This window comes from Coregonus lavaretus (genome assembly GCF_964263955.1).
Source record: "Coregonus lavaretus genome assembly, contig: SUPER_36_unloc_1, whole genome shotgun sequence".
Lineage (NCBI taxonomy): Eukaryota > Metazoa > Chordata > Actinopteri > Salmoniformes > Salmonidae > Coregonus > Coregonus lavaretus.
This window is the reverse complement of record NW_028167175.1, coordinates 1216268-1236898: the sequence shown is the minus strand read 5'-3', so window position 1 is coordinate 1236898 and position 20631 is coordinate 1216268. Positions and strand designations below refer to the sequence as shown.

General features: G+C 42.0%; 2 protein-coding genes and 1 pseudogene across 3 annotated transcripts; 1 reads left to right on the top strand and 2 right to left on the bottom strand.

The window, feature by feature from the left end:
* Positions 1–3494: 3494 nt before the first annotated feature.
* LOC311111099 (NADH dehydrogenase [ubiquinone] 1 beta subcomplex subunit 8, mitochondrial-like) lies at positions 3495–7861 on the bottom strand. The gene is made up of 5 exons (XM_084189100.1): positions 7739–7861; positions 7183–7309; positions 6798–6897; positions 4282–4437; positions 3495–3667 (listed from the first exon to the last, which is right to left on the bottom strand). Exons 1-5 carry the CDS (start codon positions 7848–7850, stop codon positions 3575–3577), a joined length of 588 nt encoding a protein of 195 aa, XP_084045226.1. The 5' UTR covers positions 7851–7861; the 3' UTR covers positions 3495–3574.
* A 1746-nt stretch (positions 7862–9607) lies between these two features.
* On the bottom strand, positions 9608–11011 carry LOC311111073 (glutathione peroxidase 1-like; annotated as a pseudogene). The gene is made up of 5 exons: positions 10877–11011; positions 10602–10695; positions 10244–10374; positions 9852–9982; positions 9608–9665 (listed from the first exon to the last, which is right to left on the bottom strand). The product of its transcript is annotated as a glutathione peroxidase 1-like (transcript).
* A 1071-nt stretch (positions 11012–12082) lies between these two features.
* On the top strand, positions 12083–19452 carry LOC311111079 (F-box/LRR-repeat protein 15). The gene is made up of 6 exons (XM_084189078.1): positions 12083–12239; positions 12529–12688; positions 12811–13313; positions 14953–15100; positions 15381–15466; positions 16784–19452. The coding sequence occupies exons 1-5, from the start codon at positions 12214–12216 to the stop codon at positions 15420–15422; spliced, it is 879 nt and encodes a 292-aa protein (XP_084045204.1). The 5' UTR covers positions 12083–12213; the 3' UTR covers positions 15423–15466; positions 16784–19452.
* Positions 19453–20631: the final 1179 nt, after the last annotated feature.

The window sequence follows — 20631 nt, the reverse complement described above, 5'->3', positions numbered from 1 at the left end:
ATTCTAAAGGCATGAGAGGAGGACTTTAAGATAGTTTATTTTACTAAGTTGAGGGTAATTTGTAATACTGTGCAAATTGTGAAGAAGATTATAGTTTGGTAATAATATATTTGATTTGAACCATTAAATAACAGAAGACAGAGTGGAGGGATGGCAATTGGATAATGAATTACCAATATTACCTAAGTGATTGTTTAGGTAGGTAAATAATATTAAAATTTAATAGACACATGGGCAAATCATGTGTCAAATGGGGGATGGATGGTATGGTAGGAGATGGTAGGATTAAATAATAAATGTATACGAAGGAGAGGACAAAATACTTAAAGAAAAAAAAAAAGATTAGAAATTGAGAGCTGAACATGTATGTGTGAAGATAGTTTATTAACCACACCCGTATGTCAGAGGTTTTGTGCCCCACAGGTGAACTAAAGGAGAAGGTGACCCACTCTATCTAACCAGGAGACTGAAGCAGGCCTGGCGGGAAAAGCCCTACCAAGTACTGCCTTTGCCAGCAGAATAGCTGAGAGATCCATCTGGGTGCATGTCACTCACTACAAAAAGGTAAACCCAGCTACACCTGACGAACAAACACAGAGTTAGGAGAAAGAACCGATCACCACTAGGGCTCGGGGGTTGGCTCCTTAACGAAGATTCCCTTACCCTGTCTGATCATCCCTGTGTGAGTTCGATAGAAGGTGAAGCAATGGGTTGGCCTCTGGCGTCTGACATGTTCTCAGGGCGAGGGTGGGGATTCACAGGTCTCCCGACGGTAGGTAGCTGTCTGATTGTGGGGGCAATATTCCTAACACACACGGACCCTCCTGTTTCAGCCAGAAGTGGTAGTTAACCTAACACAAGTTGAAAAGGCATAGGAGACAGCTAGACGTAGGGAAAGGGGAAATACTAGGGACTTTAGGGAAGGACATCACCATATGTATGTCACCATGTACATCCTGGGACTATGTAGTTGCTTATACCAAGCGGGGGGGGGATATATCAATCTCCATACACAGTTTAGGGACAGGTGTAGTATTGTGAAAGTAGGGAATTATCAGAAATGGCAGTGCGACCCATATGAGGGTAGGTACTGTCTGAAAGTCTGAATTATGCTAAAACAGATTACAGACCTGACAAGTGAGATATCTTCTTCAACTGGGGCACCCTATAGAGTAAACCTCTCTGAGGGAGGTAGTGAGACAGTGCAAACTATAGACCTGAAGGAAGTAGTACAGATGGAGACGGAGTAAATAGATTTTAACCTGTGGTTGGAATGGATTCAGTATACGGTCTAAAGAGGACTGTTATGCCTGTAGGACAGCCAAACCAAGGTTAACAACTACTCCGTTCCCCTTGACAGGCTTTGACTCTCTGTCAGGTTTATCCTCCATGCAAGCCACCTGGGAATGTGGTGAAAGAGTCTTATGGTAACTTGCACTATCTGTTTCCCCCGATAACAAAGTCATCCCGACCTGGGTTGCCTCAGTTTGAAGTCACAGGGGATTCTTATTGTTTTTCTAGGACTAATAAGATAGGATACAGGGTAGGGCATCTTAGCTCCTGCTTCCACACAGATAATGTCACAACTAAAATAGACCATGACTAAGCTCTCCTCTTTGTTGCAGCCAGAGGATTTTAGGAACCAAAACCAGGCCCGTGCTGACATCTGATGATTGTGTGGTGATAACTGATTGTGAACTCACCTACATACGCAAACAATCAAACGTGTCAGAGACTGGTGAGTTGTCACATAGAAAGTAGGACCTCCTCCTGGGATCCTTTGATGAAAGGATATATATTGATGGGATAGCAGTACCCCGAGGGGTTCCAGAACAATTCAAAGCTAGGAATCAGATCGCAGCTGGGTTTGAATTAAGTATTTTCTGGTGGTCAACAATTAATAAAAATGTAGATTGGATAAATTATATTTAATATAACCAGCAAAAGATGTATTAACCACACTCGTGATGCAATAAAGGGATTAGCTGTGCAGACAGCGGCAACTAGCTTAATGACATGGCAGAATAAAATAGCTTTAGATATGCTTGTGGCTGAGCGGGACGGGGTTTGTGTTCTGTTTGGATATATGTGCTGTACTTTCATCTCCAACAACACAGCACCGGACGGGTCCGTGACCAAAGCGCTTCAGGGACTCACCACGCTGGCGAACGAACTGGCTGAGAACTCTGGTATTGATAGCTCCATAAACGGTTGGTTTGATAACATATTTGGTAAATGGAAAACTATTGTTGTAACTATTCTGGGTGAAGTTATAGCTTCTATGGGTATACTTGTTCTTTGTGGATGTTGTCTTATTTCCTGTGTCTGAGGGTTGGTGAGAAAAGGAGATGGAGAAGGTGGTTTCCAAACAGATGGTGAGATACGGCCCAATCCCGGACTCCGACCTAAGGAATGAAGGATATGACCTACCAGACTTGGAGGAGTGACACTCTAGAGGGTGTCTAAAGGGGGCCAAAATTTACTTCCCTGTTGGTGTTTTATGTTTTAATAATCTTATGTTTTGTGTTCTATTAATCCTGTGTTTTATGCTTTATTAATCAAGTTAACCATTGGGAATGTTTGTCCTTCCTTATGTGAAGGTTTGAAGTGCCTGGGTGACTTGTAGCCAACCGTTTGCAAGTTGGGTGTAGATGGAAGGACTGAAGGCCTTTTATTATCAAATAGTCTATTAATAAAAGTGTCATTCTTTTTGTTTGTATTGTATTTTAATGAGTGACACCCTAGAGGGTGTCAAAAGGGGGATTGTTGGGTTCTATTTTTCTCATAATTGGATCTGTATGTGATGAATAGCTTAGAAGGAATGCATTAATGAGGAGCATAGGTTTGAACTGTACTGATATAAATTGTTTCACATAACAGGCTGTGATTCATGTAAGGAACGTTAGGGGTAGGACAGATAAGACTTGTATTTCTTACAGATACGAACACTCTCTCTTTGTTGTCTGTGAAACTGTCCTTGAACATGGGTACATGGAGTACAGATTGGAGGGGTGTCTTTTGGGTGCTGACTCCACAGGTTATTATGATAGCAACTTATGCCTGGGAACGGTGGAGCGCCAAGGGGTGGGACTAACCCGTGCACCAACGGATTGGCTGAGTAAAGTCTAAACCACACTCAGTCCTTTACTCTGATTGGCCAACAGAAGAGGTGGGAACTCTCTGTCAGAGTATTTGAGAAAGAACCTGTAAACAATGTTTTAGTTCTCTGAGTGCCCTGCGTGGTATTTCAGTGGACCGTATATACAAACCTTCATACTTATCATACATACATTTTGCATATAATAAATTAAGCTTGGATTGAAGATCTCATGATTCTTATTCCAATACCAGATTTGAATTACGCATGTTGGATTTGCTCCAAACATAACGCTTTGTATTCAGGATATTCTTTTGTATTCAAGTTTGAATGGCTTTTCCATCTTAAAAGGGTTTTAGAAGGAGTAGCGTTCCAAAGAATAAAGATACAGGTCAAAGATTGGGAGTGTGACTGAGGAAGTCACACTAATAATGATTTATTACAGACAGAAATATACACATTTAGAGAAGCAGATATTTAAATGTTAAAATGTTTGACTTCTTCAGGTTGTTTCTCGGGATCCCCTCCTCTCTCTAAGTGCAGGCTGCTGTAAGGGTATTGTTTCGGTGCCTGGAATAGAGAACAGGGATTACCTAACAGGGGGCATCAGACAGGATCTACCTGTTCACCTTTCCTACAGAAGAGGACATTTGATTTTTTGGGGGGGTTTCTTTAACAGGTGTTTGGTGACTATGTGTGTGAGAAAGGTGCACAATGGCCTTCAAGAAATACCAGAGAGCCATCATAATAAGGAAATGAAATAGGAAAATATAGTGGAATATGATAATTGTTCTTCAGTTACCAATGCATGTCTTCTCTCTATTGAATTGGTAGCAAGGCTAGGAAACAATGAAAAAACACTAACAGCAGTAGCACCATCTCCAACTCAGTGTACACCCGTCATTAAAATGTATTCAAAGGATCAGATCTGTTGCTCCAACTTAAATCCAATTTTTGTGTCCACGGGACACATATGAGGGGTAGACCCAAAGGCTGTTATTGGACAAGTCCTTTTCAATTCCAGATGTCATAGTAAAAGGTCTTGAGATACCAAAATGGAAAGGGTTTCAATACAACAGGAAAGCATATATTTATATTAACTTCTGGTCTGTGACACCTTAGGGGTTACACCAGCGATTACAACCGAGACAAAGACTGTAATGCTTTCTCATTGCAATACTTACCACAGGCTGGTAAGATGGAAACTTCTCCCCAAGGTAGAACATCAGCAGCATGAATCCAACGAAACCAAACAGATGTTTGCACATCGTGTGCCAGTCAACAGGGCTGGGCGACGTGTCCACTCGATTCCTGATGAACATGTCAAAATCCCAGTGGATCTAGAAAGATAAAATGCAACAGGTGAGAAACCACTGTGAATGAGTCAGGGAAATACATGCGCAATGAGCAAATGATGATTAATAGCTTACACACATTGACGTAATGCCATTAAAATGTTTACGTACATAAATGTACAGTTACAGAAATCAAGTGGTGTACTGTGAACAATATATAGTAGGGCTGTGACGATACCAGTATTGCAATATTTTATGGCAAAAAATGTACACGAAGCAGCTCAAACTCGTTGGTACTTTAAAAACCTGCTGTATGTAAAATATTGTGTGCTATAGCTTGGGAAATAAATGTGACTCTGGATGACAACATTAGGGCTGTTTTCCAAAAGAACTTAATCCACTTCATGTTTTGTTTTCTTGCCACGATACTAAACGAGTTTTGGGATACTGGTATCGTCCCCGACCTAATATATAGTCTTAGTCAGTCGTGTTGTCACGATACTAAACGAGTTTTGGGATACTGGTATCGTCCCCGACCTAATATATAGTCTTAGTCAGTCGTGTTGTCACGATACTAAACGAGTTTTGGGATACTGGTATCGTCACCGACCTAATATATAGTCTTAGTCAGTCGTGTTGTCACGATACTTGTAGGCATGATTTTTTTTTATATATAGATACACACTGAAAAAGAAATATTAAACAACATGCAACAATAAAATATTTTATTAAGTTACAGTTCATAAGGAAATCTGTCAATTGAAATAAATTCATTAGGCCATAATCTATGGATTTCACATGACTGGGAATACAGATATGCATCTGTTGGTCACAGATACCTTTAACAAAAAAAGGTAGTGGCGTGGATCAGAAAACCAGTCAGTATCTGGTGAGACCACCATTTGCCTCATGCAGCGCGACACAGCCCCTTCGCATTGAGTTGATCAGGCTGTTGATTGTGGCCTGTGGAATGTTGTCCCACTCCTCTTCAATGGCTGTGCGAAGTTACTGGCTATTGGCAGGAACTGGAACACGCTGTTGTACACGTCGATCCAGTGCATCCCAAACATGCTCAATGGGTGTCATGTCTGGTGAGTATGCAGGCCATGGAAGAACTGGGACATCTTCAGCTTCCAGAAATTGTGTACAGATCCTTGAGACATGGGCTGTGCTGAAACGTGAGGTGATGGCGGCGGATGAATGGCACGACAATGGGCCTCAGGATCGCATCACGGTATCTCTGTGCATTCAAAACGGCCATCAATAAAATGCAATTGTGTTCATTGTCCGTAGCTTATGCCTGCCTGCCCATACCCCCACCCATGGGGCACTCTGTTCACAACGTTGACATCAGCAAACCGCTCGCCCACACGACGCCATCTGCCCGGTACAGTTGAAACCGATATTCACCCGTGAAGAGCACACTTCTTCAGTGTGCCAGTGGCCATCGGAAGTGAGCATTTGCCCACTGAAGTCAGTTACGACACCAAACTGCAGTCAGGTTAAGACTCTGAGGACGACAAGCACGCAGATGAGCTTCCCTGAGACGGTTTCTGACAGCTTGTGTAGAAATTCTTTGGTTATGCAAACCCCCAGTTTTCATCAGCTGTCCGGGTCGCTGGCCAACATTCAATTATCTGGCAACAGCTCTGGTGGACATTCCTGCAGTCAGCATGCCAATTGCACGCTCCCTCAAAACTTGAGACATCTGTGGCATTGTGTTGTGTGACAATACTGCACATTTTAGTGGCCTTTTATTGTCCACAGCACAAGGTGCATCTGTGTAATGATCATGCTGTTTAATCAGCTTCTTGATATGACATGTCAGGTGGCTGGATTATCTTGGCAAAGGAGAAATGCTCACTGACAGATATACCAATGTGTGTAACAAAATTTGAAAAATAAGCTTTTTGTGCATATGGAACATTTCTGTGATCTTTTATTTCAGCTCGTGAAACATGGGACCAACATTTTACATGTTTCGTTTATATTTTTGCTCAGTGTAAGTATTGTGAGAGTGGAGACTGTATCGTCACTATTAGTCAGTCAGTGTATAGAAATATACCCCATCTTACCACCTCTCCCCAGTTCCTCCTCCATCTTACCACCTCTCCCCAGTTCCTCCTCCATCTTACCACCTCTCCCCAGTTCCTCCTCCATCTTACCACCTCTCCCCAGTTCCTCCTCCATCTTACCACCTCTCCCCAGTTCCTCCTCCATCTTACCACCTCTCCCCAGTTCCTCCTCCATCTTACCACCTCTCCCCAGTTCCTCCTCCATCTTACCACCTCTCCCCAGTTCCTCCTCCATCTTACCACCTCTCCCTAGGTCCTCCCCCATCTTACCACCTCTCCCCAGTTCCACCTCCATCTTACCACCTCTCCCCAGTTCCTCCCCCATCTTACCGGCTCTCCCCAGTTCCTCCTCAGGTCAGGGTGGTCCCAGGAATACCAGGGGTCTCTCTCATGCTGGGATCTGTCTGGCAATTTTGGATAGTCTCCATACCTACAGAAACACAATACAACAGGAAAACAGTCCATAAGTGAATAACCTTAGGTAATGCAGAAATCAGGAAATGTTAAAACTCCTATTGCTGTCCAATATTGGCTCTCATACCCTATATAGTGCATCCCATAGGGATATCAGTGAGTTCAACCCACAGGTTGAATTACCAAATCAATTTGCTAGTTGTTTGGCAAAGGAACATAGCTCCTGCTGTAATGGGGTGGTTATAGAGACCAGGAAAACAATGGCGTGTCCTTCCTTATCCATGGTACCCAGCTTCCTTACCCCTCGCCATTATCGGGGATTGGTTCATAATCCTCCACCCTCATGTTGTACTTCTTTGCTGCTGCTGCTCTCTCCTCGGGAGTCTTGGGGTATGGACCTGGCAGCATGCCCTTGGAAGGTCCAGAGGCTATACAACATTTGGAAATTAGTCAATACAGTACCATTTATCCCTATGATCAACCAGAGTGTGATTGTCAGCTAGCTAACTAGCCGTTTGAGAGTAACGTTAGGAATTGAACAAACAAAAAAACTACCTAGCGTAGTTAGCACAAGTTATCCAAAGACAATAACGTTGGCTGGCTAGGTAAACGTTTATGGGATCATCTAGCCTCATATTTGATCGTAGATAGCTAGCTACATACTACTGAATGAAGCTTGTACTGACGTTAGTAAACAACTGAACAAGATGCAGCTCTGTTGTTAGCAAGCTAGGCTAGGTCAAGGTTAGCGAAACTCTGCCTTGCATGTTCTAACTTCCATTCCAACTTGATGCAGGCATTTTGCATTTGTACAACGATATCGCAGAAAGAAAAGAAAAAAAGATCCATGAACCAACCTGCTCTGACTTGGGAGAGAAGCGCCGAGAAGCCTGGCCGTTTCCCATTGGAAAGAGCTCGAGCCCAATTTCTGAAACCCACCGCAGCCATGTTCAGTGGTCGCGGTGACATTGAACAGTGAAATACGCATGCGTCCCGTGATAACTACCGGAAAATCAAATGTTGATTTTTTTATATTTTCTTCTTCGGGATTTGGTGGGCGGATCGCATCCAACTTGTACGTGCATACACCGCCACCTACTGCACTGAAGTGATAGGCCAGTCACAGCCAACCTATATTACATTATCTTAATTAGTCCTGTTCCTCTAAGTGAAATATAGCTCTAGACAACACCGCCTACACTCATTAAAAACCCACTACGGTCAAATACTTTGACCGTATTTGCTCCTGCACCATGCCAACGGCCTGGGAGGACGGGACACCACCCCTCAACACACCCTGTAACTCTTCTGAAATCAAATCTCGTATACCCAAATACATCTCTGCATAAACATTGCACCTGAAACAACGCAGTGGATTCGCCACAAAAGCTCTAACAGGTTAACTGATATATCCTAACATGACTTTGTCGGGTAAAGACTCTGACTCAAAAGGCCTGACAGTGACTTCTCTGTTTCACCACGCTCCCCACCGGGTCTGCGACGCACCAAACGGCGGACGTCACAAACACCAGGAATCCTCAACTTCAATTGCTCCATCTCCACACTTAACGCTACCCCAGAAATCACTCCTTTCAATGGTGCCCTGTTCCTAAGAGCAAAGCAAGAAACAGATCTTGACCGAAGTTACGTGACACAGAGCACCTGCTCCCTCTTATCAGAAGAGACACAAATACATATCACAAGTCCACTACAGGTTCCCTTCACTCATTCAACTGCCCCCAACTCCTTTCTCACCCACCCTGAAACCACAAATGGACCCGACAAAAGGCAAGGGTCCACTTTCTCCAAAAATGTCACTCCTACTGGACCAGATTCTTCTTTATCATGTCCAAACTCGGTGGTCCTCACCGCAGGTACTTCATCCTCACCCTCGTCAGGTTCCATCTCTGAGCTACTGGAGGACGTATCCCTCTTTTTGCACTTGACGCCAACTTTCCTGATCACACCTGCCACCACATTTAATTCAACCTCACTGTCGTCACGTTCAATTTCCTTCTGTAGCTTTTCCAGAGGTTCTGTGCTATCCTCCATTCCATATTCACTCAAAACATGTTCCACTTTTCTCATTTTTTGATTGTCTGACATCTTATTACCTTAAAAAAAAATGGTATTTTTTTCTGAATAGCAGTCTCTTTGATCAGAAAAACGTCAAAGTATAGAAATGTCAAACATAAAACTATCCAAATCATGAATTGTATTTTATCATCACACATCCATAAAGTGCTCAGTTAAATTGTGTATATTCTTTATGTATGGTATATCATTCCATACAAGTAGGTTTGAGTTTCTATGAGTCTGGAGACTCGGTTTTTCCCCTACTGTAGCCTACAAATAATGTTTTAACAATGTTAAACAATTAAATGGACAATGTATTTTAAGATTTCAGACAAAATATTTATTCACTTCCTCTGTTTTGCAACAATAACAAAGGGAGTAGTTACATTGAGAGCATGCTGTTTACATGCCTACTGATCACCAAGAGGGGCTGGAGGGTTCTGATACTCTGATAGGCCTACTAATCACCAACAAGGGCTGGAGGGATCTGATACTCTGAGTGAATGCACTGAAACTCAGAGTCCTTCTCCCTGCTCCATCAGATCCAGCTCAGCTGCATTTAGTCTGCATTTACTGAGAGATCGTCACTCTGCCTCTGCTGGCGAAGGACCCACTTTCTTGACAGCCATAAAGGGAACAGATGGCTCCATTTATAGAAGGCTTGCGATGTCTTTCTCCACGATCTCAGGAGGGCCATGAAGTTCATAACTGGGGAAAAGGAGAGGCCATTATAAAGTATTTTCAAATCTTGTTATTTGTAAATGAATTAACGAATGAATTATATGAATGAATGATATATATTTTTTTACATTTTTATTTTTTAAATGATGAATGATTGATACATTTATTATACTGTCAAGTCATTTTTTCTTCTTCTTCGTGTGATTAACTTACCGTCTGAAAGGCACCCCTTTAGAATCGATTAGAAACTTCTCAAAGTTCCAGCGAATGTCATTGACTTTGATGGGTGACCAGTAGAACTTCTTTATATCTCCTATGACAGGGTTCACATAGGGCAAAGACTCCTGTTGTAGAAGACATGAACAAAAGCTTTTAGTGAGGTCTGGAAGTCCATAAGGTATTCAACTTGACCCTAGAGTGAGGTACATAATAGTGCATAAGGACATGTCAAATATTCTACCACGTAGCCATCAATCTAGTTTGATGTGTGACTGTGCTAGTCCATTAAACATTTATGCTAGTATGAAAAATGTATGTACTCACTAAAAAACTGTAAGTCGCTCTGGATAAGAGCGTCTGCTAAATGACTAAAATGTCAAATGTACCTTGAGATAGGCGAAAAGAGGTTCTTCATTCAACCCGTTGACCTCGATCTTGCCAAACACAGGGAACTTGGGGACAAACCCCCCACCTGGCCTTACATACTTGAGAAGGTTGAGGGTTTCATGATTTACCTCTGAAGACACAACAACAACAAATACAACAGAACAGTAAGCTTATTAGTTCTGAAACAGAGACATTTAAAAAACAAACTGGTCTCGTCATCGTTGTTCCACATGACAAACAAGCATACTATGGGCCTACACGTGAGTGTTTTGATACTTAGCATTACTCCTGGAGACAAAGTAGGCCTATAAGTTACAACAGATCAAAAACACTTATTGTTATTTCAAAAAGACTTACCAGGTGCCTGAAGACCAAACTGATTGCAGGAGAATCCCAGGACAGTGAAGTTGAGGTCACCAAACATTTCCATGAGTGCATTCATTCTGTGGTACTGTTGGATGACCCACAGAATTAGAACACCACCTCAACATTCCCCTTGGAGAACAAAAACATTCCCCTTGGACTGACTGTAAAATATCTCTAATACTACAACACAATTAGGCCTATGTTCGCTGACCAGCATTAGGCTTTTAGCCTGTATAGGCTAGCACCATGAATCATCATTAGCCTACCTCCTCTATTGTTGACCCTCAGAAGGTGGCCATGTTGACAACGAGGAGCACCATGCCCCTGTAGTCACTGAGAGGAACGCTCTGACCGTCCAAGGTCTCAGCGCTGAAATCATAGATTGATTTAATGCACGCCATTATAGGATATACTTCTTCTTTTAGCTTGTAGCCTATATCCAGAGCAGGCAGTCAGGAGTGGGTATTCACTCAGCCACCCTGTTGGTCTTCCTCATTCAGGGAACCATAACTCTAGGCTCAGCAATTGTTCAGCATGGTTGACTCCATTGTGTCCCTGCCTGCTAAAAGGTGAATTGACAGGATGGTTATTTGTTCAGCAGTTTGCATGGGTATGCAGATCCTGTTAGTGACAGTTAGTCATTGGTTTCCTCTCATTTTTCCACTTGACAGGTATGTAGAAAAGCTATGCATCTATTGGAAATACTGTAGAACCATAGTAAACTAATATTGGTGCTGTTCCTGGGGGTCACTATAGAATAGTCCTCTGTAGCTCAATTGGTAGAGCATGGCGCTTGTAATGCCAGGGTAGTGGGTTCGATCCCTGGGACCACCCATACGTAAAAATGTATGCACACATGACTGTAAGTCGCTTTGGATAAAAGCGTCTGCTAAATGGCATATTATTATTATTATTATAATAGATTATCTATTTTACAATATAAAGAACTATATGGTCAGATTATTGATTATTTTGTACATGGTAGAGAATTAAGTATGATCATCATAACCAAAGCTTAAATGGAATTGGATATTTCATTAATTGAGCCTATTGGTTATTACTGTGTCCAAGCTTGGCCTATACATTTTGTTTTCCATACATAATAAATTGCATTTGTAGAACGATTTTCATTTATTGACATGAATCAAAGCTCTTCACATTGTGAGCCACCATTGGATAATAAAATAATTCCTTCTGATAAAGAACTGATCAAGTCATTCCTTAAACTGACAGTGAGTGCGTATCGGTAAAATGCACATGCGTAGAATGTCACTTGGATCCTAATTTCACTTCATAACGTTCGGTCGTACATTTTTACCAAAACATTGCACATAATTGTCAAAGACCATCAATAATCATTCCAATTTATCATTTTTTCTCAGCTTTATTTATCCTAAAACAAACACATTTACTGTGATATAGAGTCACTATTCCTGCGCAGATAGGTTGACTGTGCATTCTGGAACATACCCAGTGTTCGTACCCGGAAGTTCGGGAATACAGCCCAAAAAGCTGAGCTAGAAAGCTTCAACCAAGGCTCACAAGATAGCTACATGTACAACGACAGTTTGCTAGCTATCTCGCATATTTCTGTGGATTCAAAATGGATGCGGAAACAGAGTGTTGCAAGTATGTATTTTGTAAGCACACATGTATTTTTGTTTACAATAAAAAAGTGTCAGCGGAGCTAGCTAACCGTTAGCTACCGTAGCTTGCTACGGCAGTTGGAGAATGCATGCCCTGCCCTGTCTTGCAGAATCATCACATCATTCCTTATGGTTGAGCGAGCTAGCTAACGTATCTAGCCATCAATCTAGTTTGTAGAGCTAGTTCAAACGCGAGGCAGACGTTGCTGTGTGACTGTGCTAGTCCATTAACTTGTTCATCATTTGATCAAGTTTTAAATGTCTGTTGGCAGATGTCACCTCTTGGATTTGCCCTGGGAGGATGTGCTGGTAACACACATCTTCTGCTACCTGCCATTACGCCAGCTGGTGCGGCTACAGAGAGTGAGCAAGCAGTTCTATGCCCTCATCCAGGTGTACCTGGCCAACTGTCGCATCTTTGACCTCACACAGGTAGGCCACACACTATCCATTCTATTTAGTCCAGGATTTCCTTAAAGTTTCTTGTACTGAAATGCTCATACACTATTTAGCCTAATACCCAGTTTACAATCACACTCCTGTAATGTTCCCAGATCGGGCCCAGCCTTCCCAAGGAGGCATTCAGCAACATACTAAGGGACAACAAAGTCCTTCAGAACTTGTCCGTCCAGAACTGCTCCGATTGGGTGACGGACAAGGAGCTGCTGCCTGTGATTGGCCAGAACCAGCACCTGCTGAGAGTGGACATGAGGGGGTGTGACCGGCTGACCCGTCACTCTTTAGTAGCCGTGTCGTTGAGCTGCACACACCTGGAGTACCTAGTCCTGGCCCACTGTGAGTGGGTGGACAGCCTGTCCATACGCAGCCTGGCTGACCACTGTGGGGGCCTGAGGTCCATCGACCTGACCGCCTGCCGCCAGCTCAAAGACGAGGCCATCTGTTATCTATCCAAGAAGTGTCTGAAGATGAGGTCGCTGTCTGTGGCGGTCAACGCCAACATTACAGACGTGTCTGTGGAGGAAGTGGCCAAGAACTGCAGGGAGCTGGAACAGCTAGACCTGACAGGCTGCCTGAGGGTTAGGAACAACTCCATCAGGTGCTGTTGTTTTGATACACTGACTGCTCAAATGATTGGTATCATCTCTGTGTGTGTGTGTGTGTGTGTGTGTGTGTATTTTGCTAATGTAGGTTATCTATATACTAGTCAGGTTTATATACTATTTAGGTTCTAGTCAGGTTCATATACTAGTCAGGTTCATATACTAGTCAGGTTCATATACTAGTCAGGTTCATATACTAGTCAGGTTCATATACTAGTCAGGTTTATATACTAGTCAGGTTTATATACTAGTCAGGTTCATATACTAATCAGGTTCTAGTCAGGTTCATATACTAGTCAGGTTCAGATACTAGTCAGGTTCATATACTAGTCAGGTTTATATACTAGTCAGGTTCAGATACTAGTCAGGTTCAGATACTAGTCAGGTTCATATACTAGTCAGGTTCATATACTAGTCAGGTTCTAGTCAGGTTTATATACTAGTCAGGTTCATATACTAGTCAGGTTCTAGTCAGGTTTATATACTAGTCAGGTTCATATACTAGTCAGGTTCTAGTCAGGTTCAGATACTAGTCAGGTTCAGATACTAGTCAGGTTTATATACTAGTCAGGTTTGTATACTAGTCAGGTTTATATACTAGTCAGGTTTATATACTAGTCAGGTTTATATACTAGTCAGGTTTATATACTAGTCAGGTTCAGATACTTGTCAGGTTCATATACTAGTCAGGTTGTAGTCAGGTGTATATACTAGGCAGGTTCATATACTAGTCAGGTTTATATACTAGTCAGGTTTATATACTAGTCAGGTTTATATACTAGTCAGGTTCATATACTAGTCAGGTTTATATACTAGTCAGGTTTATATACTAGTCAGGTTTATATACTAGTCAGGTTTATATACTAGTCAGGTTTATATACTAGTCAGGTTCATATACTAGTCAGGTTCATATACTAGTCAGGTTCAGATACTTGTCAGGTTCATATACTAGTCAGGTTTATATACTAGTCAGGTTTATATACTAGTCAGGTTTATATACTAGTCAGGTTCATATACTAGTCAGGTTCATATACTAGTCAGGTTTATATACTAGTCAGGTTTATATACTAGTCAGGCTCATATACTAGTCAGGTTAATATACTAGTCAGGTCCCGTGTAGCTCAGTTGGTAGAGCATGGCGTTTGCAACGCCAGGGTTGTGGGTTCGATTCCCACGGGGGTCCAGTATGGTTCATATGCTAGTCAGGTTCATATGCTAGTCAGGTTCATTTTGACTAAGACGTTTGTCACTGTTATTCTACTGTCATGTTCCACCTGTATGTCTCGCTCTGGGCTGACACTTTTTGGGTGCAAAACCCACAGTGTTTTACTGTGACATGTTTTAGATCTGCAGTGGCACATCCTCAGTGGCACACCTGTAGGAACCATGTTCATGCTGTGTTTGTCTGACTCTGCAGTCCAGGACGGTTGCAGACTATGTCCTGCTCCGGCTTGCTTTGGATGAAGGGGAGTGGCACTCTACTTTGATATTCACTGGTAATCCTGTCCTTACACCTTTTGGTCCTCTCTGTGTGTGTGTGTGTGTGTGTGTGTGTGTGTGTGTGTGTGTGTGTGTGTGTGTGTGTGTGTGTGTGTGTGTGCGTGTGCGTGTGTGTGTGCGTGCGTGCGTGCGCAGGACTGTTGCAGAGTACTGCCCCAAGCTGCAGTCTCTGAAGGTGAACCACTGTCACAACGTGACTGAGTCCAGTCTGGACCCCCTGCGGAAGAGGAATGTAGAGATCGATGTGGAGCCACCACTACAGAGGGCCCTTGTGCTGCTGCAGGTATGAGGGCGGAGGACACGCTCATGTACAATTATTACTGTCATTTAGAAAATCGCAATTAGTGTATAATAATAATAATCACATATCACCCTCACAGTTTTACCACTTGGAAGAACATCCGGTACCTTATACATTTAATGTGAATGGCTGAACACACGCGTTGTCTTGTATTGTTTCACTGAGGCATTGATAAAAGTAATTGTACTGCAAGGACCATACAAACCAAAAAGTCAGTCTGAAATATGTATTGTTGTCTGTCTATCCCTTGGTGCTACTGCAGGATGTGGTGGGGTTCGCTCCCTTCATCAACCTCCAGATCTAGGCTAAGGAACATCTGTATTCTTCCATCCAACAGACTGGAAACGGGTAGGCTAGCTAGGCTAAGGAACATCTGTATTCCTCCATCCAACCAACTGGAAACGGGTAGGCTAGCTAGGCTAAGGAACATCTGTATTCCTCCATCCAACAGACTGGAAACGGGTAGGCTAGCTAGGCTAACGAACATCTGTATTCCTCCATCCAACCAACTGGAAACGGGTAGGCTAGCTAGGCTAACGAACATCTGTATGCCTCCATCCAACAGACTGGAAACAGGTAGGCTAGCTAGGCTAATGAACATCTGTATTCCTCCATCCAACCAACTGGAAACAGGTAGGCTAGCTAGGCTAAGGAACATCTGTATTCCTCCATCCAACAGACTGGAAACAGGTAGGCTAGCTAGGCTAAGGAACATCTGTATTCTTCCATCCAACAGACTGGAAACGGGTAGGCTAGCTAGGCTAACAAACATCTGTATTCCTCCATCCAACAGACTGGAAACAGGTAGGCTAGCTAGGCTAAGGAACATCTGTATTCCTCCATCCAACAGACTGGAGACAGGTAGGCTAGCTAGGCTAACGAACATCTGTATTCTTCCATCCAACAGACTGGAAACGGGTAGGCTAGCTAGGCTAACAAACATCTGTATTCCTCCATCCAACCAACTGGAAACGGGTAGGCTAGCTAGCTAGCGCTTCTCCGAAATATTTGAAGCTTTTTGATCTAAATAGCTGTTTATTTTGCAAGTGTGTGCCTATGCATTCATGCAGTATAAATGTTATGTAACTACACATTTCCTGAAGTGTGCACTCGTTCACTTCTCCCTACCTCATCCCCATATTGTTATTTATTTTGCTAATTTGCACCCCAGTATCTCTATTTGCACATCATCTCTTGCACATCTATCATTCCAGTGTTAATACTAATTGTAATTATTTTGCACTATAGCCTATTTATTGCCTTACCTCCATAACTTGCTACATTTGCACACACTGTATATATATTTTCTGTTGTATTTTTTGACTTTATGTTTTGTTTTACCCCATATGTAACTCTGTGTTGTTGTTTTTTATCGCACTGCTTTGCTTTATCTTGGCCAGGTCGCAGTTGTAAATGAGAACTTGTTCTCAACTGGCTTACCTGGTTAAATAAAGGTGAAATAAAAATAAAATATAAATAAATATAAATATATTTAAAAGTATTGGGATAGGTGTAGGTATGTGCTAGACAGAGTTTCCACAATATGTATTATACCAGTAATTACCAGTAAATGCAGTGCATGCTTAGGGAGAAAGGATAGATTATTGGACACTATTGTAATGTTCTGCAGTCTATGTAACCAGCTTTATTGTTTTCATCTTGCAGGTTTTCCTCCACTAGGAGAATGACCTGTTTTCAATTGAAACACACCCTGTGTGCTGGGACATCAATTAAAGCAATGCAAGGACAAGCGGTTAACGGATGTATATGGGAAATATATTGTGGAACTTGTCTCTTATTTATTCCAGCGGTAGGCCTATCGTAGTCTGGTTGTCAGTCTGTTTAGCTAACAGTTGACAGCTCTCTGACTTGCTGGAGGACCCAGTGTTACACCTCCTCACAGTAATATTTTGGGTTCCAGTCTGTTTAGCTAACATGTCTTGTCATGTGCCACGGAGTACAAAAGAGTGGAATGTTAGCTATACAGACTTGAACCCAGACTAGGTCTACCATATTCTGGGGAGAAAATATCTCTTTTTGAGTTGATGTTGCAGATTATAATTATGCCCTTATGAAAAGACTGAAGGAAGCCATGCACTTTTTTTTAGTAACGCTGTCTAGGAGTCAGAAAGATTCCTGCGGTATTTCTTTGTGTCTTATCACACTCTAACAACACTAGATGTTCTTGTGATCTATAGCTTTTTAAAAAGGGCCATTCCAACCAAAGGAGAAGACATTGTAACTGTAAGAGCGTGTTGTTGAGTTTGTGTGTGTTTATTGACATGTTACTCTGCTAATTGGATGATACGTACACCGCTAAATGTTTCATTCAGATTAGCAAGGTACACTTTTTTATATTAGGTAGGTAAACGTTTTATAGCGTGTGTTTGCATTGACCTTACATTGACTGAAACTATGCTCTTCTTACAATATCCTTTTTAATGGTAGTTCAGCTGATCAGTTCATGCCCGGCCCGCCATTGTAAAAATATCATGTTATAAAAATCTGGATGCCATGATCTTGGAATCCTCCTTTTTGTCTGTTTTACTTTAGGAAATCTCGTTTTCGATTTGAACGTCTGAAAACATGTAGGCCTAGTTGTAAAACTACATTAGTTCAATAAAGCTTTCTCATACGGAATGCTATGAGGGAGGACACATTTCCGTTGGTTTTTTAATAGTCACATATTACAATCACAGTTCTACATCTTGGAGGAAAAATGAGAAGAACATGCAGTGTAAAGTACATTTAATGTGATTGGCTGAACACCCACATTGGTATTGTTTCAATGAGGAGTTTCAGTATTGAAACCTATTTGAATTGTATATGTAAGGAGGACAAATCCAACCATGGCTATCTGAGAATATCAAATCAAATCAAATCAAATGTTATTGGTCACATGCGCCGAATACCAAGTACTATCTATAACCTGTGAGCTGTGTTATCTTTGTCTTGCTAGTTATCTTACTACATTATGTCTGCGTGGCAGTTGGGTGGAACAGGACTTCTCTTTGTGTAGCCATAACATTACGACTAGAAGGAATGCTCTCTTCCTGTAACAAACATATGCCAATACATGTGCACGTCGGTGAACTTCAAGTGAAAGGGTTTGAAAAAACGAAGGTGCCGCTGTACTCCTAATTATCCCACAACGCTTCACGGCAAATCGAGAAGTGGATATTTTTACTGTCACAATACCCAACCTCCTGACTGTTAATGCAACAGGCTGGGGAGCGGCACAGGGTCAGCATTACAGCCCTACGCTTGTAACAGTTCAGGGGTTAAATGCCTTGCTCAAGGCTACAATGGCAGTAGGGGATGGCACCAGCCCTGTGTCTATTAACTTTTAAATGCTGTGCTTGATTTAGCTTGCCTGGCGCAATGGAATCAATGGAATAGTCCGGAAAGTGCAAACCCCACCCACCCATCTGGCACTCCAGGCAGGCTCAAGCAAACGCTCAAACAACAGGCTGAATGAAATCAACTTGAACTTTAATACTGTTGGTACTATTTCAGCTCTCTGACTTGCTGGAGGACCCAGTGTTACTACACCTCACAGTAATATTTTGGGTTCAAGTCTGTTTAGCTAACATTCCATTACTTGTACTCCATGTCATGTGCCACGGAGTACAAAAGAGTGGAATGTTAGCTATACAGACTTGAACCCAGACTAGGTCTACCATATTCTGGGGAGAAAATATCTCTTTTTGAGTTGATGTTGCAGATTATAATTATGCCCTTATGAAAAGATAGAAGGAAGCCATGCACTTTTTTTTAGTAACGCTGTCTAGGAGTCGGAAAGATTCCTGCGGTATTTCTTTGTGTCTTATCACACTCTAACAACACTAGATGTTCTTGTGATCTATAGCTTTTTAAAAAGGGCCATTCCAACCAAAGGAGAAGACATTGTAACTGTAAGAGCGTGTTGTTGAGTTTTTGTGTGTTTATTGACATGTTACTCTGCTAATTGGATGATACATACACTGCTAAATGTTTCATTCAGATTAGCAAGGTACACTTTTTTATATTAGGTAGGTAAACGTTTTATAGCATGTGTTTGCATTGACCTTACATTGACTGAAACTATGCTCTTCTTACAATATCCTTTTTAATGGTAGTTCAGCTGATCAGTTCATGCCCGGCCCGCCGTTGTAAAAATGTCATGTTATAAAAACCTGGATGCCATGATCTTGGAATCCTCCTTTTTTTCTGTTTACTTTAGGAAATCTCGTTTTCGATTTGAACGTCTGAAAACATGTAGGCCTAGTTGTAAAACTACATTAGTTCAATAAAGCTTTCTCATACGGAATGCTATGAGGGAGGACACATTTCCGTTGGTTTTTTAATAGTCACATATTACAATCACAGTTCTACGTCTTGGAGGAAACATGAGAAGAACATGCAGTGTAAAGTACATTTAATTTGATTGGCTGAACACCCACATGGTATTGTTTCAATGAGGAGTTTCAGTATTGAAACCTATTTGAATTGTATATGTAAGGAGGACAATCCAAACATGGCTATCTGAGAATATCAAATCAAATCAAATGTTATTGGTCACATGCGCCGAATACCAAGTACTATCTATAACCTGTGAGCTGTGTTATCTTTGTCTTGCTAGTTATCTTACTACATTATGTCTGCGTGGCAGTTGGGTGGAACAGGACTTCTCTTTGTGTAGCCATAACATTACGACTAGAAGGAATGCTCTCTTCCTGTAACAAACATATGCCAATACATGTGCACGTCGGTGAACTTCAAGTGAAAGGGTTTGAAAAAACGAAGGTGCCGCTGTACTCCTAATTATCCCACAACACTTCACGGCAAATCGAGAAGTGGATATTTTTACTGTCACAATACCCAACCTCCTGACTGTTAATGCAACAGGCTGGGGAGCGGCACAGGGTCAGCATTACAGCCCTACGCTTGTAACAGTTCAGGGGTTAAATGCCTTGCTCAAGGCCACAATGGCAGTAGGGGATGGCACCAGCCCTGTGTCTATTAACTTTTAAATGCTGTGCTTGATTTAGCTTGCCTGGCGCAATGGAATCAATGGAATAGTCCGGAAAGTGCAAACCCCACCCACCCATCTGGCACTCCAGGCAGGCTCAAGCAAACACTCAAACAACAGGCTGAATGAAATCAACTTGAACTTTAATACTGTTGGTACTAGTTCAGCTCTCTGACTTGCTGGAGGACCCAGTGTTACACCTCACAGTAAATAATATGCCAGTAAATATCTGAAGGCAAATGCACAAACACACAGAGACAGTCCTGAGGTAACCAAATACTGTATATGAGCAATGATGTATATTTTGAAGTGTTCTTGTGGGTAAGCTAAGGCTTAATGCCTGAGGAGGCAGAGTAGCATATTATTCTGTTGAGAATAGAATGTTGATGCCTGGACAATGTAGAATCCATGTAGAACTGTATCATTTAAAAGGTAGGCTTTCTAAATACATCCGCAAGACGTCTTGCCAATTAACAAATCTTCCCAATGCATAATGTCAGAT